An 18,349-nucleotide genomic window follows, 5' to 3' on the forward strand; every position below is an offset into this window, starting at 1 on the left:
ATTCTTAAGGGGACAGATATTACCTTCTCAAATTTTACAGATTAGCTTCAAAGAGGCTGAATATCTCTCCTCAAATCAAGTTAAAAGACTTAAGGTTCTGACTTTTCTGAGATTATGTCTGAGTCATTTTCCCACCATAAAGTTGCATCCAATTGCTTTGCCTTAGCATTGTTAGGGTTTTGTTGTAAATACAAATCAGATCTCTGAGTAACACAGAGAGATAAACAGTAATATTGTACTTCTTTTCATTATATATTGATCTTTCTTTTTGAAAATTAAGACCTCTTCCCTTTTTTTCCTTTACTTTTTATTATAAAATAAAACAAATGCAGAAAACTAGAGAAAACAGTGATTTATCATGAACCAAACAACCTTGAAATCACCACCCAGGACAAGAAATAGAACTTGGCCACCCACCCAAGAAGCCCATCCACGTGTATAGTCCCAATCACAGCCCCCTCCCACCCTCCAAAATAACAGCTCTGCTGCCTTTCGTAGTAGTTGCTTCCCTAAATTTTTCTATAGTTCCATCACAACTGTGCATCCCTAGATTGTATAGTTTGCTCTGTCCAAACCTCCATTTTCAGAACGTCTCTTAATTTACAAATTCTCCTTCATCCCATTCTTTTCCTTACTATTTATCTGTTAAAGAGCCTGGCTAGCAGGCCTGACAGTTCTCCAACACTGGATTTTGCTGATCACACGCTCCAGGTGCAAGTTCATCGTATTCCTCCACCCTCTATATTTGAATACCTATGGATGCCAACAGCTAGATGCATTCATTGAATGGGAGTGGTAAAATCGTTATTTTCTAATTGTATCATTATCTTTTCATGTATTGGCTTTAATAATTTTATAAGGACATTCTTTTCCTCCTCTACTATTTGGTTATACATTGGGTCAGATAATATAGGAAAAGCTTGATTCTTTCCTTTTACTCACCCAGGTTTCAAGGTAATGAATTGGGTCCCTATGAGCTTCAGTGGGTAATGATTTCTTATATTATTATGAACTTAAATTTAAACTTCTATTAAGTTTGAACTCATTGAAATTCTTATGCTTTTCTGAAGCCCATCTTGGCTTTTTTCAAGTTGACTCATATTTTTTAATATTACCCTGGTTCTCTTTGACAGCTTCCCTACTACCTGGTATGTTAAATTGTTCCAGGCCCTTAACATGTATTTCCTGTCACAAACCTGGGAACAGCATTTTTCCTCTTCAAATGACTGCAGAGCTCCCACTACTGTGTTATGCAAATCCCATCTCAGTTTCAGCTGTTCTTCCAGCAAATACCTGTTGTTTATGCGGTAGGTCTACCTGTCCTCAGGTCTATCAGATGACTTTGTTTCCCATTACTTCCTTCCTTTGACGTACATGGAGGTTCACAAAACACAAGTCTTGCAGTTGTCACAGGTCAGTCCCAACTACTTATCTTTTAGGTTCAAGGGACAGTTTTCCTGTAAAAGTTGTCCAATGTGTTTTTCATTTTGCTCTCTATTTGCTCTGCTTTTTATGTGCAAAAACCAAACTATCACTGTCTTCTCAGATTCAAGTTCCCTTTCCTTTTGAAAATTATGTCAACTTCAATTTTCTTGTATCAAGATATATGATATCCTTTCCATTAACTACACAAGGATCAATTTAATAGTGCTTACTCAGAAAATTTTTGGTTGGAATTTTTGTTCTTTGGTGAACACAGTAAAAAAAAGCTACTTACCACAGAGCTAAAATTCAAAATTAATCCTCTTTCAAAACACTGACTCAATCTTTTATTAATTATACCTATAGAGACAGTGCTAATTTTCCATCTCTATACAATAGGGCTTGAAAGGAAATGTGCACTGCTGTTACACCAAGCAGTGCGATTTGGCAAAAGTAAAAAAAAAAAAAAAAAAAAAAAAGCTACATACAAGAAAGTAAATGTGTCATTCTTTCTTAATGTCATTACCCAGAGAGATATATTTCAACTATTCTGATGAAGACAGCATTGATTACAAAGGCAATGACATTTAAATAGTTTTTATAGGGCTGTGAAACAAGAGCCATCCCAAAAGATCCACAATATATATCTCCCCCAAATTTTTTAAACTACATAAAAACAAGCATTACAGTAAACAGAATTAATACAAGTATGTATATATGTTATTTTAAATGGCATAAAATCTTATTTCTAAATACATGTCTCTGTATGTCAGATTAAACTATCTACACTAAATTAGTTTCGTTGCAGGAAATATAGGGGAAAAAACCATCTGGTTGTTGGAAATTGTGTATAAAAATCAAGATTAAGGGGCTTCCCTGGTGGCGCAGTCCGCCTGCCGATGCAGCAGACACGGGTTCATGCCGCGGAGCGGTTGGGCCCGTGAGCCATGGCCGCTGAGCCTGCGCGTCCGGAGCCTGTGCTCCGCAACGGGAGAGGCCATAACAGTGAGAGGCCCGCGTACCGCAAAAAAAAAAAAAAATCAAGATTAAGCATAATGTTCATAAAATTTCTTCATTCATTCATATTTATGAAGTGCCTACTTTGTGCCATGCATGCATCTAGCCCTAGGAATAAAATGGTTACAACAATAAAAAAACCCTTCTCCTAAATTAGGCTTAAATTATAGATGAGGGTAGCTAATCAAATGAGATAAACAAAACATTTAGTATAATAAACTGTGAAAAGTTCTATGAAGAAAAGGCAGGGCAGAGATATGGAGAATAACTGATAACCAGAGGTTTAGGATAGGGTTGAAATTTTACTCAGGTTATATTTGTTTATAATTTTCTATTATTATGAAAAGTATTTATAGGAATCATCCTTGTATCCATGTATTTACACGTGTCATATTTTTTTCTGTAAAATTAGGTAGGGGCCTATACATTTTCAAGGACTTTTTCTATAGGGTCAAACTGACATTTAGAAAAGTTTCAACAATTTACAGAGTCTTTGGAGTCGAATGTTGGAAAGCTTTCCCCCATGGCAATATTATTAAATAATTCACTAATATTTTTCTAGGAACTCTGATTTAAGTTATTTTTACCTTTTATAAATCTAAACCTATTTGGATTTAATTTTGTTGTAAACTGATAACAATGCATTTTACTCAGTTATTTTATTTGGTTAATATTACCTACTGTATAACTCATCTTTTTATATATAGTTTATATTTTTGGTTTTTGTAGTCAGTGGTATTATTTTCTATTAAATATCCTCAATCACAGTTGTTAACATATAGGAAAGTTACTGATATATTTTAATATATTTTTCTTATAATAAACTCTCTTAATTAACTTTGCAGGTAATAGTATCATTTATCAGTTAGTTCAATTAGCTCTTTCAGGCAGATAAATATCTTCTGCAAAAAAATAATTTAGCCTCTTCTCACCCCAAATATATTCTAGCTATAACTCTGTGCTTGATTATGCTGACTGACCCAACAACAGAATGATTGTCTCTATTCAATCCCTGTGGATGAGGTATCCAGCCTCAAAAGTGAACTAACTTGGCTGATGGAATTCTCTCCCTCTCAAGGCAAATCTGTCTAACTACAGCTTTAATTCTTAAATGTCCAAGCAAAACTCTGTCTTCCATGCATTGTTTTTAGTATCATATTTCTGTGTAAAAATAATAGTTCAAGAAGTCTTAACTTGGGGTCCGAAAATAAATGTGCTTGAAGGGAACCACAAACCTCTTAAAATCACAAACAAAAATTTTGTGAATACATGTACTTTTCTAGGCTGAGAATCCACAGATTTCATCTGATTCTTAAAGTATTCTCTGAGCCTGGAAGCCTAAGTGTCACTAACATAAATGGATAGCCAATGAATGATTAGTATAATCAATAATTAAGTTAATAGGATTCTGGGGTTATTTATATTATTCAATATATGTACAACCGTAACTAGGTAATTTTAGCACATATTTCTGCTATTTTATATATTTAAAAAAATACAACTGAATCCTGGACAATATATCTGTTTCTAATCTTCATCCTAATTCACTTACATGATTTTCCAAGACAAATACCAAATTTATTGCTCAGAACAAAGATTATTTTTAAAAATAATTATTTAAACAATGAATGACTCTTCTACAAAAAAAATAAGGAATACTCGTTCTCCCTAAAAATATTACTCATATAACCTTCAATATTCATTTTCTCAGCCTCTGTTCATGTCTCTCAAACAACCAAGATTGTATAATTTTTCATAAAGTATACTCTCTTTAAAAACTAACAATGCTAACATAGGGCAATAAGTGACATCTGCTCTAAAATGATGTAAAAAAGAATTTTTCCTTAAATTATATTTCTAAATAACCATTTTTCATAGACTATTAAATTTGACAATAAATAATAAATAGGTGATGGGGATTAAGAGGTACACACTTCCAATTATAAAATAAATAAGTCATGGGAATGTAATATACAGCATGGGGAATATACCCAATAATACTGTAATAACTTTGTATAGTGATGATAACTAGACTAATCATGGTGATCATTTCATAATGTATAAAAATATTGGCTTACTTCGTGGTACCCCTGAAAACTAATATCATATTATAAGTCAATTACATTCCAATGGAAAAAAAATTGACCATAAAAAGGAAAATGAAAGAAATTAGCAAGTTATGAATCATCTTATTTGACTCATATATAACGTTTAACTGATCTGAAATAAGATCCCAAATGGCTTATGCCATTTTCTGATGAAAATAAAGAGTAATGGGAAGGATTAATGGCAACTCAGTGTCATCAGAATTTTCCCTAAAAGCTATTTCTCAATGTTCAACACTGTAGCATTCTATACCAACTTAGAAGATAATACTGTTATATCTTGAAAATTTTGCAGATAGAAGATGTATTAGATGTTTTCCAATGCTAATTCCCTCATGAGTGAACTTATTTCACAGAGCACACACAAACACGGCCACTACACATCAGGGCTTCTGCTGCCCAGACTTCCCTGAAGATAAAAAGAAAACAGAACAGCATATCATTTACATGGCCCTGCCTTCACTGACACATTTGCTAAAGGAATTCTGAAGACTGTCAAGCGTCTACTTAGTATTCTCCTTTCTTAAATAGTTCACACTCCTTAATTCTGCTCCAATTTTACTTTCATAATTTTAGCTAACACTTACATAGCATTAAGAAGCAAAGTATACTATTTCTAAGCACTACATATCTAGACACTATATATTCATAATACAAATATAAAATATGTATCTTCCCAACAACCCAATAAGATATATATATATTCTTTTCCTCGTTTTATAATTAAGGAAACTGAGGCCCAGATACTAAGGTGGTGGACTGGGATTCTGACCCAAACAGGCTGGCTCCAGAATCTGTGTTCTTAACAAAACGATATGTCACCTCAAAACATACCCATAATCTTTTTTTAACAAGTAAAATAGCATTAAAGGATTATAAGAAGATTATAAGCTCCCTTCCTTTCACTCTACATGCCCACTTCTTAAACACCCTAATTTTTTCTTTTGACATTAAATTCACATTTCAAAAAGAAACTGATACATCAACTTTAAACCCTGCTAATTGCCAGTTATGGCAGATGAGGATTTAGCTTTCTTAGGACACCCAACCCTCATCTACCTTTCTCTTTCCTCCCAGAATAACTGGACCATAATCTTTGTTTAAATCAGTCAACCTTGTTTACTTTAAAATGGCCAGGTAAGTGTTATTCACTGCTGATCCAAGCATTGTAATTTTTTTTCCTTTTTTACACACCTTCAAATCATCCTGGAGTTGATAAAGATCTTTTGTTTATTTGTTTCTATTTAATGTACTCAATAGGTATTCATATGAAGGTCATTGATATCTTGTTCCAAAGGATCTGTGGACCACCTATTAACACTACTTTTCAACTGCTGATTATCCATTTTCTCTCCCATGAAGGCCTTTCTCCAGAGGCCTCTGCTTTCTGGTCCCTGTCTAGACTGGTTTCCTTCAAGACCAGCTAGCTACTCAGGAGTACTCCTGGGACTTTCTTTCAAGGTTCTTCCTTGTGAGATCCCATATCCCGTCTTCCGTTTTCACGCTATTTGGTGTGATTCCTTGTTTTGCTGAAGCACATGATCCAATAACTTTGTAAGAAAGGATACATGGGTGGTTAATATTAGAGTTCTTGAATTCTAATTGGCTTTCTTTAATCTTCATATTATGGCAGGGTATACAATTCTTTTAGATGTCACTTTCTCTCAGAATTTTGTAGACTTTGTCACACTATCATTTAGCTTACAGTATTTTCTCACTTCTTGAGAAATACTGTAAGCTTATAACTTCCTCTTAGGAAAGCTTTAGGGTTTTGTTTTCTTTTGCTTTTTTCTGATTCAGAGGTGTTCTGAGGTGTGTGAGGTTCCTGATGGGGTCTTTTCCTTTCTTGGAGCTGAGTGCTCTATGACTTTCTCAGAAAAGACGTTTCACTCCCTGCTATCTGGAAAATTTTGTTTAAAATGTCTCTGTTAATCCCATATGTCCATTTTCACACTATGTTCTCATCCTGAAACTCCTTTTATGGAGTTTGACCTTATAAATTATCCTTTATTTTGCTTATATTTTCTGTTTTCTCTTTTTCTTTTTGCCCTAATTCTGAGATATTTCCTAGACTTTACATGCCAACTTACTACAGCCTGGGTATTCTTTTCATAGCATATTGTTCTTACTGTACAGATAAAATATCTTTCTGAAGATATAACTTTTAGAGTATTTTTAAATAATGTTGAGTTTCCCCTTATCCCAAATGCTTCTTTGTTCTCGGCACTTTCTTTTGCTGTTTGACTTAGTTTTTCTCTTTTATGATAAAGACTTTTCTCAAAAGTCCTGTAATCTTTTGCTTTTAGATCATATCAGATGATGTAATACCAAAATATACATACAGTCTCTGTGTACAAATGTGAGGCTTTTTGCAAGGTTATTAAGTAATAAATAAGAATTTTTATTGGAAGACATTGAAGTGTCTCATCTCCCAGTGTCCTGCCTGGGGAGAACTGACCAGGCTCCAAGCATTCTGATGTCAGATTAAGAGTTCTAATGATGAAAAATCTGAAAGAGAAATTAAGGAAACACTCCCATTGAACATTACAACAAAAAGAATAAAATACCTAGGAATAAACCTACCTAAGGAGACAAAAGACCTGTATGCAGAAAACTATAAGACACTGATGAAAGAAATTAAAGATGATACAAACAGATGGAGAGATATACCATGTTCTTGGACTGGAAGAATCAATATTGTGAAAATGACTATACTATCCAAAGCAATCTACAGATTCAATGCAATCCCTATCAAACTACCAATGGCATTTTCCACAGAACTAGGACAAAAAATTTCACAATTTGTATGGAAACACAAAAGGTGCCGAATAGACAAAGCAATCTTGAGAAAGAAAAACGGAGCTGGAGGAATCAGGCTTCCTGACTTCAGACAATACTACAAAGCTACAGTAATCAAGATAGTATGGTACTGGCACAAAAACAGAAATATAGATCAATGGAACAGAATAGAAAGCCCAGAGATAAACCCATGCACATATGGTCACCTTATTTTGATAAAGGAGGCAAGAATATACAACGGAGAAAGGACAGCCTCTTCAATAAGTGGTGCTGGGAAAACTGGACAGCTACATGTGAAAGAATGAAATTAGAACACTCCCTAACACCATACACAAAAATAAACTCAAAATGAATTAAAGACCTAAATATAAGGCCTAAATGAATTAAAGACTATAAAACTCTTACAGGAAAACACAGGCAGAACACACTATGACATAAATCACAGCAAGATCCTTTTTGACCCACCTCCTAGAGAAATGGAAATAAAAACAAAAATAAACAAATGGGACCTAATGAAACTTAAAAGCTTTTCACAGCAACGGAAACCGTAAACAAGACAAAAAGACCACCCTCAGAATGGGAGAAAATATTTGCAAATGAAGCAACTGATAAAGGATTAATCTCCAAAATTTACCAGCAGCTCATGCAGCTCAATATCAAAAAAACAACCAACCCAATCCAAAAATGGGCAGAAGACCTAAACAGACATTTCTCCAAAGAAGATTTACAGATTGCCAACAAACACATGAAAGAATGCTCAACATCACTAATCATTAGAGAAATGCAAATCAAAACTACAATGAGGTATCATCTCACACCAGTCAGAATGCCATCATCAAAAAATCTACCAACAGGGCTTCCCTGGTGGCGCAATTGTTGAGAGTCCGCCTGCCGATGCAGGGGACACGGGTTCGTGCCCCGGTCTGGGAAGATCCCACATACCGCGGAGCAGCTGGGCCCGTGAGCCATGGCCGCTGAGCCTGCACGTCCGGAGCCTGTGCTCCTCAACGGGAGAGACCACAACAGTGAGAGGCCCAGGTACCGCAAAAAAAAAAAAAAGAAAAAAATCTACAAACAATAAATGCTGGAGAGGATGTGGAGAAAAGGGAACCCTCTTGCACTGTTGGTGGGAATGTAAATTGATACAGTCACTATGGAGAACAGTATGGAGGTTCCTTAAAACACTAAACGTAGAACTACCATATGACCCAGCAATCCCACTACTGGGCATATACCCTGAGAAAACCATAATTCAAAAACAGTCATGTACCACAATGTTCATTGCAGCTCTATTTACAATAGCCAGGACATGGAAGCAACCTAAATGTCCATCGACAGATGAATGGATAAAGAGGATGTGGCACATATATACAATGGAATATTACTCAGCCATAAAAAGAAATGAAATTGAGTTATTTGTAGTGAGGTGGATGGACCTAGAGTCTGTCTTACAGAGTGAAGTAAGTCAGAAAGAGAAAAACAAATACCGTATGATAACACATGTATATGGAATCTAAAAAAAAAAAAAAAAAGAAAACATTATGAAGAACCTAGGGGAAGGACAGGAATAAAGATGCAGACGTAGAGAATGGACTTGAGGACATGGGGAGGGGGAAGGGTAAGCTGAGACAATGTGAGAGAGTGGCATGGACATATATACACTACCAAATGTAAAACAGATATCTAGTGGGAAGCAGCCACATAGCACAGGGAGATCAGCTCGGTGCTTTGTGACCACCTAGAGGGATGCAATAGGGAGGGTGGGAGGGAGACGCAAGAGGGAGAAGATATGGGGATATATGTATATGTATAGCTGATTCACTTTTTTATACAGCAGAAACTAACACACCATTGTAAAGCAATTATACTCCAATAAAGATGTTAAAAAAAAGAGTTCTGTACTCACTAAGGAGACTCTTACTTAATCCTCCTAGTTTCAGCCTGGCTTTCCTGGAAACTCTCTCTTAACTGCTCCCTTCATTTCCTGAACACTTCTGCAGTTCAATGGTGAAGGATTGTATAAGTAGAATAATTTCTCCATTAGCTTTCTTTTCCAAAATGTTTTATTTTCCAAAATGTTTTTGAGATCTCTTGTTCTCTGCTTTCTCCTCTTTCTTCTAGTTGTCTATGTATTTTTGTGTTTTTTTCACATTATTTTGGGATGGTTTCGGGAGGGAGGAAGAATAAATGATGAGGTCTAACATACTGTTTTCCCACAGGTGTGGAGAATTATTTATATCGGCAGCCTCGTTTCTTTTTAGGTAAAAGAGTTGGAGTGACAGAATCAAGATTCCAAAGAGCTGAACTCCTGGCCCAGTTCTTACTATCTATCTATGTCACCAGGTTTATGCTGCTTAACCTCCCTGCAGTTTCATTTAGTCCTCTGTATTTTGGGCAGGAAAATGTAATAGTTGGGACATGTACTTGCAGGTGGCAACAGGAGGGGATGCCAACTATTGCTGTAAGGGAAGAAACAGCTTTCTTTATCTGGATTTATTAATGTAAAGAATAAATGTGGCACACTCTGGTTGGAGACTAATTCTTTGCCCATTCATTCAGTAATATTTTTTAAAAGTCTGTTATGTTGACCCAGAAATTTCACTTCTAAGATAAATGAAAATACACCTCTGCACAAAAAATATATAACGGTGTTCATACCAGCAGTATTCATAAAACCGAAAGCTAAAAGTAATCCGGATATCCATCAACTGATGAATGGATAAAATTTGGTATATGCATATCAAAACAAAGTACTGAAACATGCTGCAACACAGACGAAACTTGAAAACATTATGCTAAGGGAAAGAAGCCAATAACAAAAGGTTACATATTGTATGATTCCACTGATATGAAATTTCCAGAATAAAAAAAGAATTCTATAGAGGCAGAAAGTAGATTAGTGGTTGGACAGAGCTGTGAGGGGAGGAAGGGAAGGAGAAAGACAAAAGTGAGCGCTAATTGGTATGGAGTTCCTTCTTAGAGTGATAACATTTTCTAAAATGGATTGTGGTAATGGTTGCACAACTCTGTGAGCATACTAGAAAGCAATCATTCCCTTTAAATGAGTGAACCGTAACGGTAGGTAAATAATATCTCAAAAAAACTGTAAAAAAATAAAGCATCTGAGAACGCTTAGCAGGAAAAAAAAGTATATTATGTGCATTTTTAGGGCATTAGGAATATAAAATTGAATAATACTGATGAGGTTGTGAGCTTGAATTATAGTGGAGGGACATACATAAAATATAAATTCTGATGAAACAAGAGGCCCAGAGAGAAAATAAAATGGGGAGTGGTGGAGGTGAAGGTGATCACAATGATTAAACTGAAATCCAGATGACAAGGAGAAACAAGCTATGATGCAGAATGACAAAAAGTGAAAGGAGAATTTCAGGCAGTGGGGTTAAATGTCACATCAAACTCTCTGTGGCAGGAGAGAACTTCAGCTGGTTCTAGGAGCTGAAAATTTACCCTGGTGGCTGACGACAGGGAGGAAGCGAGTGGTGTGTGACGAGGTTGCCCACATAGGTTGAAATTATGCAAGGTCCAGTAGCTCATGTAAGGTTTGTCAAATGTATTCAAGAGTAATGGGAAGACGGCCTCAAAGGACTGTAAGCAGCGCAATAACATCATTAGACACTGGATAACAGGACATGACATAAGATCTCTCTTACCACTCTATGTACTCTGTGATGAATAGAACGGAGGACAATTTTGACTTTCCGTCCTAAAACTGCCTGTGAATACCTAAACAGGAACATCAGCACTGGTGAACCCACGTCACTTATACTTTTAAGATGTGTCTCAATTGATAGCAGTATTAATTGGTAAAATCAACAGGTACAGAATATAATGAAGAAAAGTCATGCACAAAGATGTTTGCTGCAGCACTGTTTACAATACTGAAATACTGGAAACAAACCTGAACATATAAAATTTGTAAACAGTTGCTAACTCTATGTGTATGTAATTAGCCTTACTTCTTTAGAGTTATAAATAACATCTTGAAAATAAAAACAGGTCTATGTAAATAAGATTGTTAAATTGTAAATCTGAGGCATGCATAATTTTGCTACCTTGCTTTAACTGAGTGGTCAATTATTAGGTCAAACGGTTGAAGAATATTACGAGGAAATTAATGAATAAACTTGAAAAGGGTCACAAAATCAATTTTTTTTTTTTTTCTTTTTGCGGTACGCGGGCGTCTCACTGCTGTGGCCTCTCCCGTTGCGGAGCACAGGTTCCGGACGCGCAGGCTCAGCGGCCATGGCTCACGGGCCCAGCCGCTCCGCGGCATGTGGGGTCTTCCCGGACCGGGGCACGAACCTGTGTCCCCTGCATCGGCAGGCGGACTCTCAACCACTGCGCCACCAGGAAAGCCCCACAAAATCAATTTTTATCACTCAAACTTGGGTGAAGTGTGTCAGATAAATGAGCATTTATCAGATGTCCCTTGTATACAGATGTCCCTTGAACAGTTTCTCTCTCTCTCTCTCACGTGTGTGCGCGCGCGCACACACACACACACACACACACACACCACACACACAGAGAATTAATAGAGCCATGAGGTTTATTTTGCAAAAACAGAAAATTCCAGGATGAACCAGGAAGCACCGCCATTTTCCCCTGATTTTTTTTTTTTTGGTGGAGGGGGAAATAATGCTAAGTTGTGCATTAAGATGCCTTCACACACACACACACACACACACACACACAAAATTATTTTTAGAAGAAAATGTAAGTGAAAATAGTTTTTTATCCTAGTGTATGCAGAATTTTTCTTATTACCACTACCTCTCGTCCTAAAATATATGGTGTCAGCCTAATTCATAGTTTGCTACTTCTTTGCCCAACGTGATAAAATGAAAATTTGTCACAGACCCTGAACATGTTCAGTACTCTTCCTGCAGTGCTGATGGTCTGCCATAATTTGTATGATACTTACAAGAAACTCTATTGGAAAGTCTTCATCCTAAACCCAATTTTTGTCTCCAAGTAAGGGAGTGAATTATCTGCTAAACATAAGAATTATACTCAGGATAGCAAAATGCTCCCATCAGGATCACAGATATATTTTGCTTGCCTCATACTCACTCGGGGACACAGGTTCATTGAGTGGAATAATGCAGAATTACAAATACTATTTAATTTGTTTTCTGGTGTTGGTGTTATTTTGAGTTCTGGTTTTCGATCAAGCAGATATAGTTTAACTAGATTCTGTTAAATGACCCTATGATAACAATGGTAAGTAATAAATGGTTCCAATGCATTTGAAACTCTTTCATTATTATTCACCATGCAAGTTCATAAATACAAGCCCACATAATTAAATATGAATTGGTAAAAGTGCTTCTGCCCAATGACTCAATTTACACCATGTCCCCAAAAGTAGGTTTAAAGGCAAAGTTGCTCAGAAAAAAAATGGAAAATATCGTGTAATATTTTAATAGTATGATCACTATATCTATTAACTGCAATTAAATAATGAAATATTTAATAAAATTTAAAGTTTTATAGTTTACATGTATACTAAGAAAAAGTAACTGAATAAATTCATACCTCCGAATCTTTCAAATAGTTTCACTTTAATTGGGCCTAACAGTTGCTAGAGCCACTAAGAAGAACTGAATTGAATTTATAAGATATAAAAAGGTTCACGTAACAGGAAAAAAAGTAAATTCTTACGGTCAATTTTGGCTGTGTTGATATGGAAAGCAAATAAAATGAGCATTGCTGGGAGAATACAGTGTATTCAGCACAAAGATAACATAGCAGTAGGCTAATTAGTCCTTAAACCCCAGAAGGTTGAACTGTTTTCTCAGGAGAAGCTCCTAGAAACAAGCGTTCTCTCTCTGACTAACTGTTCTATGGAGGAAGCTTCCCTTCACTAATGAACACATCAGTGATCTCTGACATCAGCACAGTTGTAGATGCAACATGAGGCGGAGACGGAAGCCCAGATACAGCAGAATCTTCAGGAAGTGACTCCCATCTCTAGAGTCCTTGTGTACTTACGACACAATAAGCTTTTCACAGTTATTCACACTAATTGATGAAAAGCAGTGGAAGAAATAATGAGTCAAGATATAAAATCTCCTCCCTTACCAGAGGCAAGAGGTTTGCTGGCAATATATATGGAATGGGAGCATTATTTTTAAAAAAAGTACTTATGTAAGCATGATCCAACAAAATAATGTCAGAATCTCTGAAATGACAAATAATCTGTTGATAAATTCTTCTAAGGTAAATTACTCACGTAATAACAAACATCCACAAAAGTCCTCTAGCTATTCTTTCAATGTACTTGAATGATTATATCATAACTATGGATTGGCTATGAAAGCACAATGCTTGACCAGTGTCACTTTTTTATTTAATGAATGAAAGGTAAAGTTTTAGCTAATAAATGTAAAATCACTGTTAGTAATCTCAAAATCATATTTAACCTTCAAATTAAATTATTTGTGTGTGTGTGTGTTGTTCACATGAAACTCAGTAAGACTGAGACCATGTCCTCACCACACAAAAATCAGTGTAATCTTATTTTTTAAGTAACTATATTTTCCCTAGTTTGGGTGATTATATGCCATGGGATAAACAAAAACATACAATTTTTTTTTTTTACTAAATTCTCTAGCTCCCCCCCAGTTATTTCCAACAGTATTGATGGTATTTGACGCCTCTTTAGTCCCTGAAGGTTTCTAACATCATCCTCCCCTGAGAAGGAAGGGAAATACAGGACCTCTGCCCTACTTACACCAGAGGTAGGAGAAAACTACCCTCCAGACACAGCAATAGCACTCTTGGGCCCAGGCGGGTGAGAGCAACACCGAGCTAGCTCTCTGGGAGTCTCAGTGGGAGCACAGCCCTGCTGCCTGAGGGAAGGAGAAAGGAGCCTGACTTAGAAATCAATCATCCTGAGAAGGGACTAGACCGCTAGCCACAGCGTTAAAGTCCTGACATGCCCTGGAGTGGCAAACTCATGCTACACTCAGCAGTGTGGGGCTGACCAAAGAGCTGCCTGCAAAACTTAGCTGGCCCTGCAAAGGCTTAGGATAGTGAAGGAAAAAGCCCTGGGTATGTTTAATTTCTGGTATCTCCCCCGTTCTCCATGGAAATGTATTCTTAAGTGTCACTTTTTCAGCCACTAGATGATTACTGAGCTTACGTTTGGCATTTGTATGAAACATAGCAAAGCACTTCCCTGAAAGTGTCTTCACCAGGGAAGGGTCTGAGGTGAAGAGATCATGACTATAACATTTCTGTTGTGTGGGTGATTACTCCCATATGGCTTTTCCTTTAGGAAAAAAAAAAAAAATACTGCCAGAATTGTCTTTCTTATTTTTGCTTTTTTCATTATGTTATCCTGACATGTTATAGATTTTGAGAAATCCTATATTGGTATTAAGATCATGTAAAGACACCAATGAAATAATAATAAGACTTAAACATATGCAAGCAAGTATTTATATTTCTTCCTTAGTTTGTCGTTTTAGAAAACCGGTGTATATAGTACTTGTGAGTTTTTAAATCTATTTTTTTCAGATTCCTTCCAGTTAAAAACCTAAATCATAGTAGCTGTTTAATTTATGTCTATCATTTCCTTTTTCCAATTATGCAAGGGAAAATCAAATATTCCAAACTGTTCCACAGTAGAGTTTGTTTAAGGTATTAGAGCACTCTTTAATCATCTCTCATTTCTTTAAAATGCATGATAAAGTTAAACCATCAACTGATTTCAATTTCTTCCTCTGTTTAGTAACAATTTTTTTTGTTTTAAAGAGATATTTTGTCTCATATGATTCATTTGGGAAAATGTGGAGAATCTTTAATTTCATGAATTTCATTCATTCAAAAGATTTTGGCACAGTATGCCGATTCCTGAAAGGTGGCCCCATGGTTTTTATGTAGTAACTGATGAAAGTTTAATTATTTGATATAGTCTACCATTTTGAAAAAGTGTAGTCTCTTTTCACACTGTTCAAGAAATAAAAGTATCATAAGTAACCATTTAATTGAGTGTGAAATTAAATAAACAAAGTTTAGCATTTTATTTGCATGTAAATATTGAACTACATATATTTCTGGAAAGCTATGCTTACTTTTCTTATTAAGACTGAAGGCTGTTTCCATGTAAAGTTTTTTCATGAAAAAATTATAATATGGGTTGCAATATATTTCCATTGAAGACTGAGGTACAGATAGTATTCTACATTTTATTTCAACCTTTAAAATTCTAAAGAACATGAAAATCTTATATACCTTAGAACAGGGTCATTCATAAGTTTGTTTATAAGTATCTAATGGAGGAAATATGTTTGATTATTTAGTAGATCCTTTTCATATGAACATTTTTTCTGTCAAACTCTTCATTTTCCATAGACTATAAATGTTGTTAGGTTTTATAAGTCCTCCTTTGGACTTTGCTATGTGGTTCTGCAAGTAAGAACCTTACACATTCCACACTTCCTAAAATCCATTCACCTTATTCATAAATAATAGTGGCTACTTATTTCTGAGAATATATGTTGTGTATAGATATCTCAGAGAAGGTGAAGACAGTTAGTTGCTCCAAGGCTTTGTGTAGCAGGAGTATGGGTTTTCCATAGCTAATGTCATTCAGAACTGTGGACAGCTCCCATTAAGGCGTGGAGTTGAAGGCAATGTCCCTTAGCTTGTAAACATAACTCAAAGTAATGCTTCTTTTTATTGCTACATTCGTTGGCTGTTTAACAGCCGCCTATTAAAACTTCTTAGTTTGTGCACACACTGTTTTTCTTCTTTTTCCTTTCCGAACAATTTCAGCAATAAATGGATAGATAGATGTCACCCAGAGTTTTAATTTTGGTTTTTTTGTGGGTTTTTTTTTTAAATTAAAAGCCCAGCCTTCTTCCGGCGCTAATATAACGTGACAGCAGGGTGTTCGCGCACTAATAAGAGGATCTACTTCACGACCTTCATTTGATTATCTCTAAACATGCTTATAACCGAATGAATACTTGGGCGACAAATAAGATCAGGAAATGTCTTAATTTTAATTCGCCGAAGTAGAGTTTCCTTGACAGCTGACAGCTCTCCTGCCCGTGTTCCCGAGTTGGGAAACGGGAAAGAAATTTCTGAAATAGACTAGTAGCCAAGGTCAAGAAAGGGTGTTCCTGTGTTTCAGGAAGGGGGCTCTGGAAACGCCCCCTGTCTCCGTTTCGGGAACTCGAGGCTTCCTGTCACGCTCCTGCCCCACCTGGCAGCGCCAGCTCCACTGAAATCTCAAGTCAGGGACTCTCCAAGCGCAAATTACCAATCCTCAGCCTGCCAGCCACTATCCTGAAGCAAGGCACTGAGGATACCCAGCGACTATAAGCGGTTGAGAGACAGACTAATAACACTCCCCACAGGCGAGAGAGGCTGGACCGGCTGGGACCTGTGAGTCACTGTCTCCGGTCGCCCCATCCTCTCCTCAAACCCAGGGGCGCCTTCTTCCCCTCTGGGAGGGACCCACTTCTTGGGGGAGTAGCGCGAGGGAGGGTGGCACCCCCAAGACGACTTTCTGGCCACTTTCTTACACTCTCATCTCCGAAGGGAAAGTTTCCTTGCACAACTTAGCATCCTCCCATCCGGGGGTCACCGTGGCCTTCTTCCCCGACCTGGCCCCAAAGTTCCTGAGGCAAAGCAGGAGAACCTCCCCGGGGTGCCCGGGCAACAGGAACACATCAGACAACCTCCTCCTAGGTGGAAACTAGTTGTGGAAGAGTCGAGCCTGTCGCCCGAGTGCAAGCCTCCGGCGGCGCCGCCCGCCGCCAGCCCGGCACCCCCTCCCCGCGAGTCCCCGTGCGCCCCCTCCCAAGAGCGGGGAAGCGCGTTTAAGGGCGCGCCCGGAAGGGAGGGTGGGGCGGCGACAGGGAGTCCTCACCTGAAATCGCTGTAGGGGTGGATTATCCAGAAGCCTGCAGTTTTAACCCTTTCCTGCTCCTTCTCCACCGCCTTCTGGCTCCCAAACATGCGGAGGGAGAATTTGTTGACCCCGGGCTGCAGCATGGAGGTGAACTGCCGCTGCATGAAGCCGTACTGCCGCCGGGGCCCCTCGGCGTCCTCGAAGCCCCCGGCCGGCTCCTCGCCGCCGCCGCCGCCGCCGCCGTCCACCTTGAAGCACACGGAATTGCCCTGCTCCTTCCCGCCGGCCCCGCTGCCCCCCGGCGGGGTGCCCAGGCGCTTCTCGGCCGCGGCAGGCCCCGCGCCCGTCGCGGGCGCCTTGGTGGGGAAGACGCTGTTGCCATCGTCCCGGCTGTTGGACGACGAGTTGGGCTTGCCGCCTCCTTCCATGCCCGGGGGACGCGGCCGGCGACGGCGCGGGCTCCAGACTCGCCGGCCGCCCAGCGCCGGGGACACGAAGCGGAGGGGGCAGGGGTCCGATCCGGCGGCCGCCGAGCCCGGCTGTCCGTCGCGGCGGCGGCGGCGGCGGCGGCGGCTTCTGCTTCCCGCCCGCGCCGCTGCTCGCTGCGCGCTTGGCTCCCGCCGCCGCCGCTGCCCTCAGTGGCTGCGCTCCCCGCTCCGGCGCGCCAGGTGCTGAGGCTGAGGCTGTCCGAGCGAGGCGAGGCTCCGCTCAGCCCTCGCGCGCCAGCGCCTCCCGGCGGCTGCCCTCTGCTGGCTGGAAAGGGAGTCTCCCCGCCCGCACGCCGCACGCTCTCCCTCCACTCTTGCTCCACTTCTGTCCAGCGTGACATTGAACTCAGGAGCCCTCGAGACATTTATCCGCACGTGTTGTGAGAGACTCGGTGTATGTTTGCATGAAAAAGGAGAGAGAGTCAGAAAAACAGAGGGAGAAAGACTGAGCCAGCGGATGTATATTTATCCAAAAGAAACAAACATCCTTGAACTCATTGAGACCTTGTCACATTGAATGCCTGTTTGAATGATGTTACAGATCGGGAAAGGGAGATAGGCTGGCTCTGCGTGCAGAAAATTCAGCGTACAGCTAGGTGTACATAAGAAAGTAAGATTTGACAATG

At 38.7% G+C, this 18,349-nt stretch overlaps 1 protein-coding gene across 1 annotated transcript in view; it reads right to left on the reverse strand.

Moving 5' to 3' along the window:
- Window positions 1–17,791, reverse strand: part of HCN1 (hyperpolarization activated cyclic nucleotide gated potassium channel 1) — a 374,966-nt gene extending 357,175 nt beyond the window's left edge. Inside the window, exon 1 of the mRNA XM_067730649.1 lies at window positions 17,254–17,791. Within this exon, the coding sequence (XP_067586750.1) occupies window positions 17,254–17,663 (410 nt within the window). The 5' untranslated portion in view covers window positions 17,664–17,791. The remainder of the gene's footprint in view (window positions 1–17,253) is intronic.
- Between the last annotated feature and the right edge of the window lie 558 nt (window positions 17,792–18,349).

The sequence above is a fragment of the Pseudorca crassidens genome, chromosome 3 (assembly GCF_039906515.1).
Source record: "Pseudorca crassidens isolate mPseCra1 chromosome 3, mPseCra1.hap1, whole genome shotgun sequence".
NCBI classification, from domain to species: Eukaryota; Metazoa; Chordata; class Mammalia; order Artiodactyla; family Delphinidae; genus Pseudorca; species Pseudorca crassidens.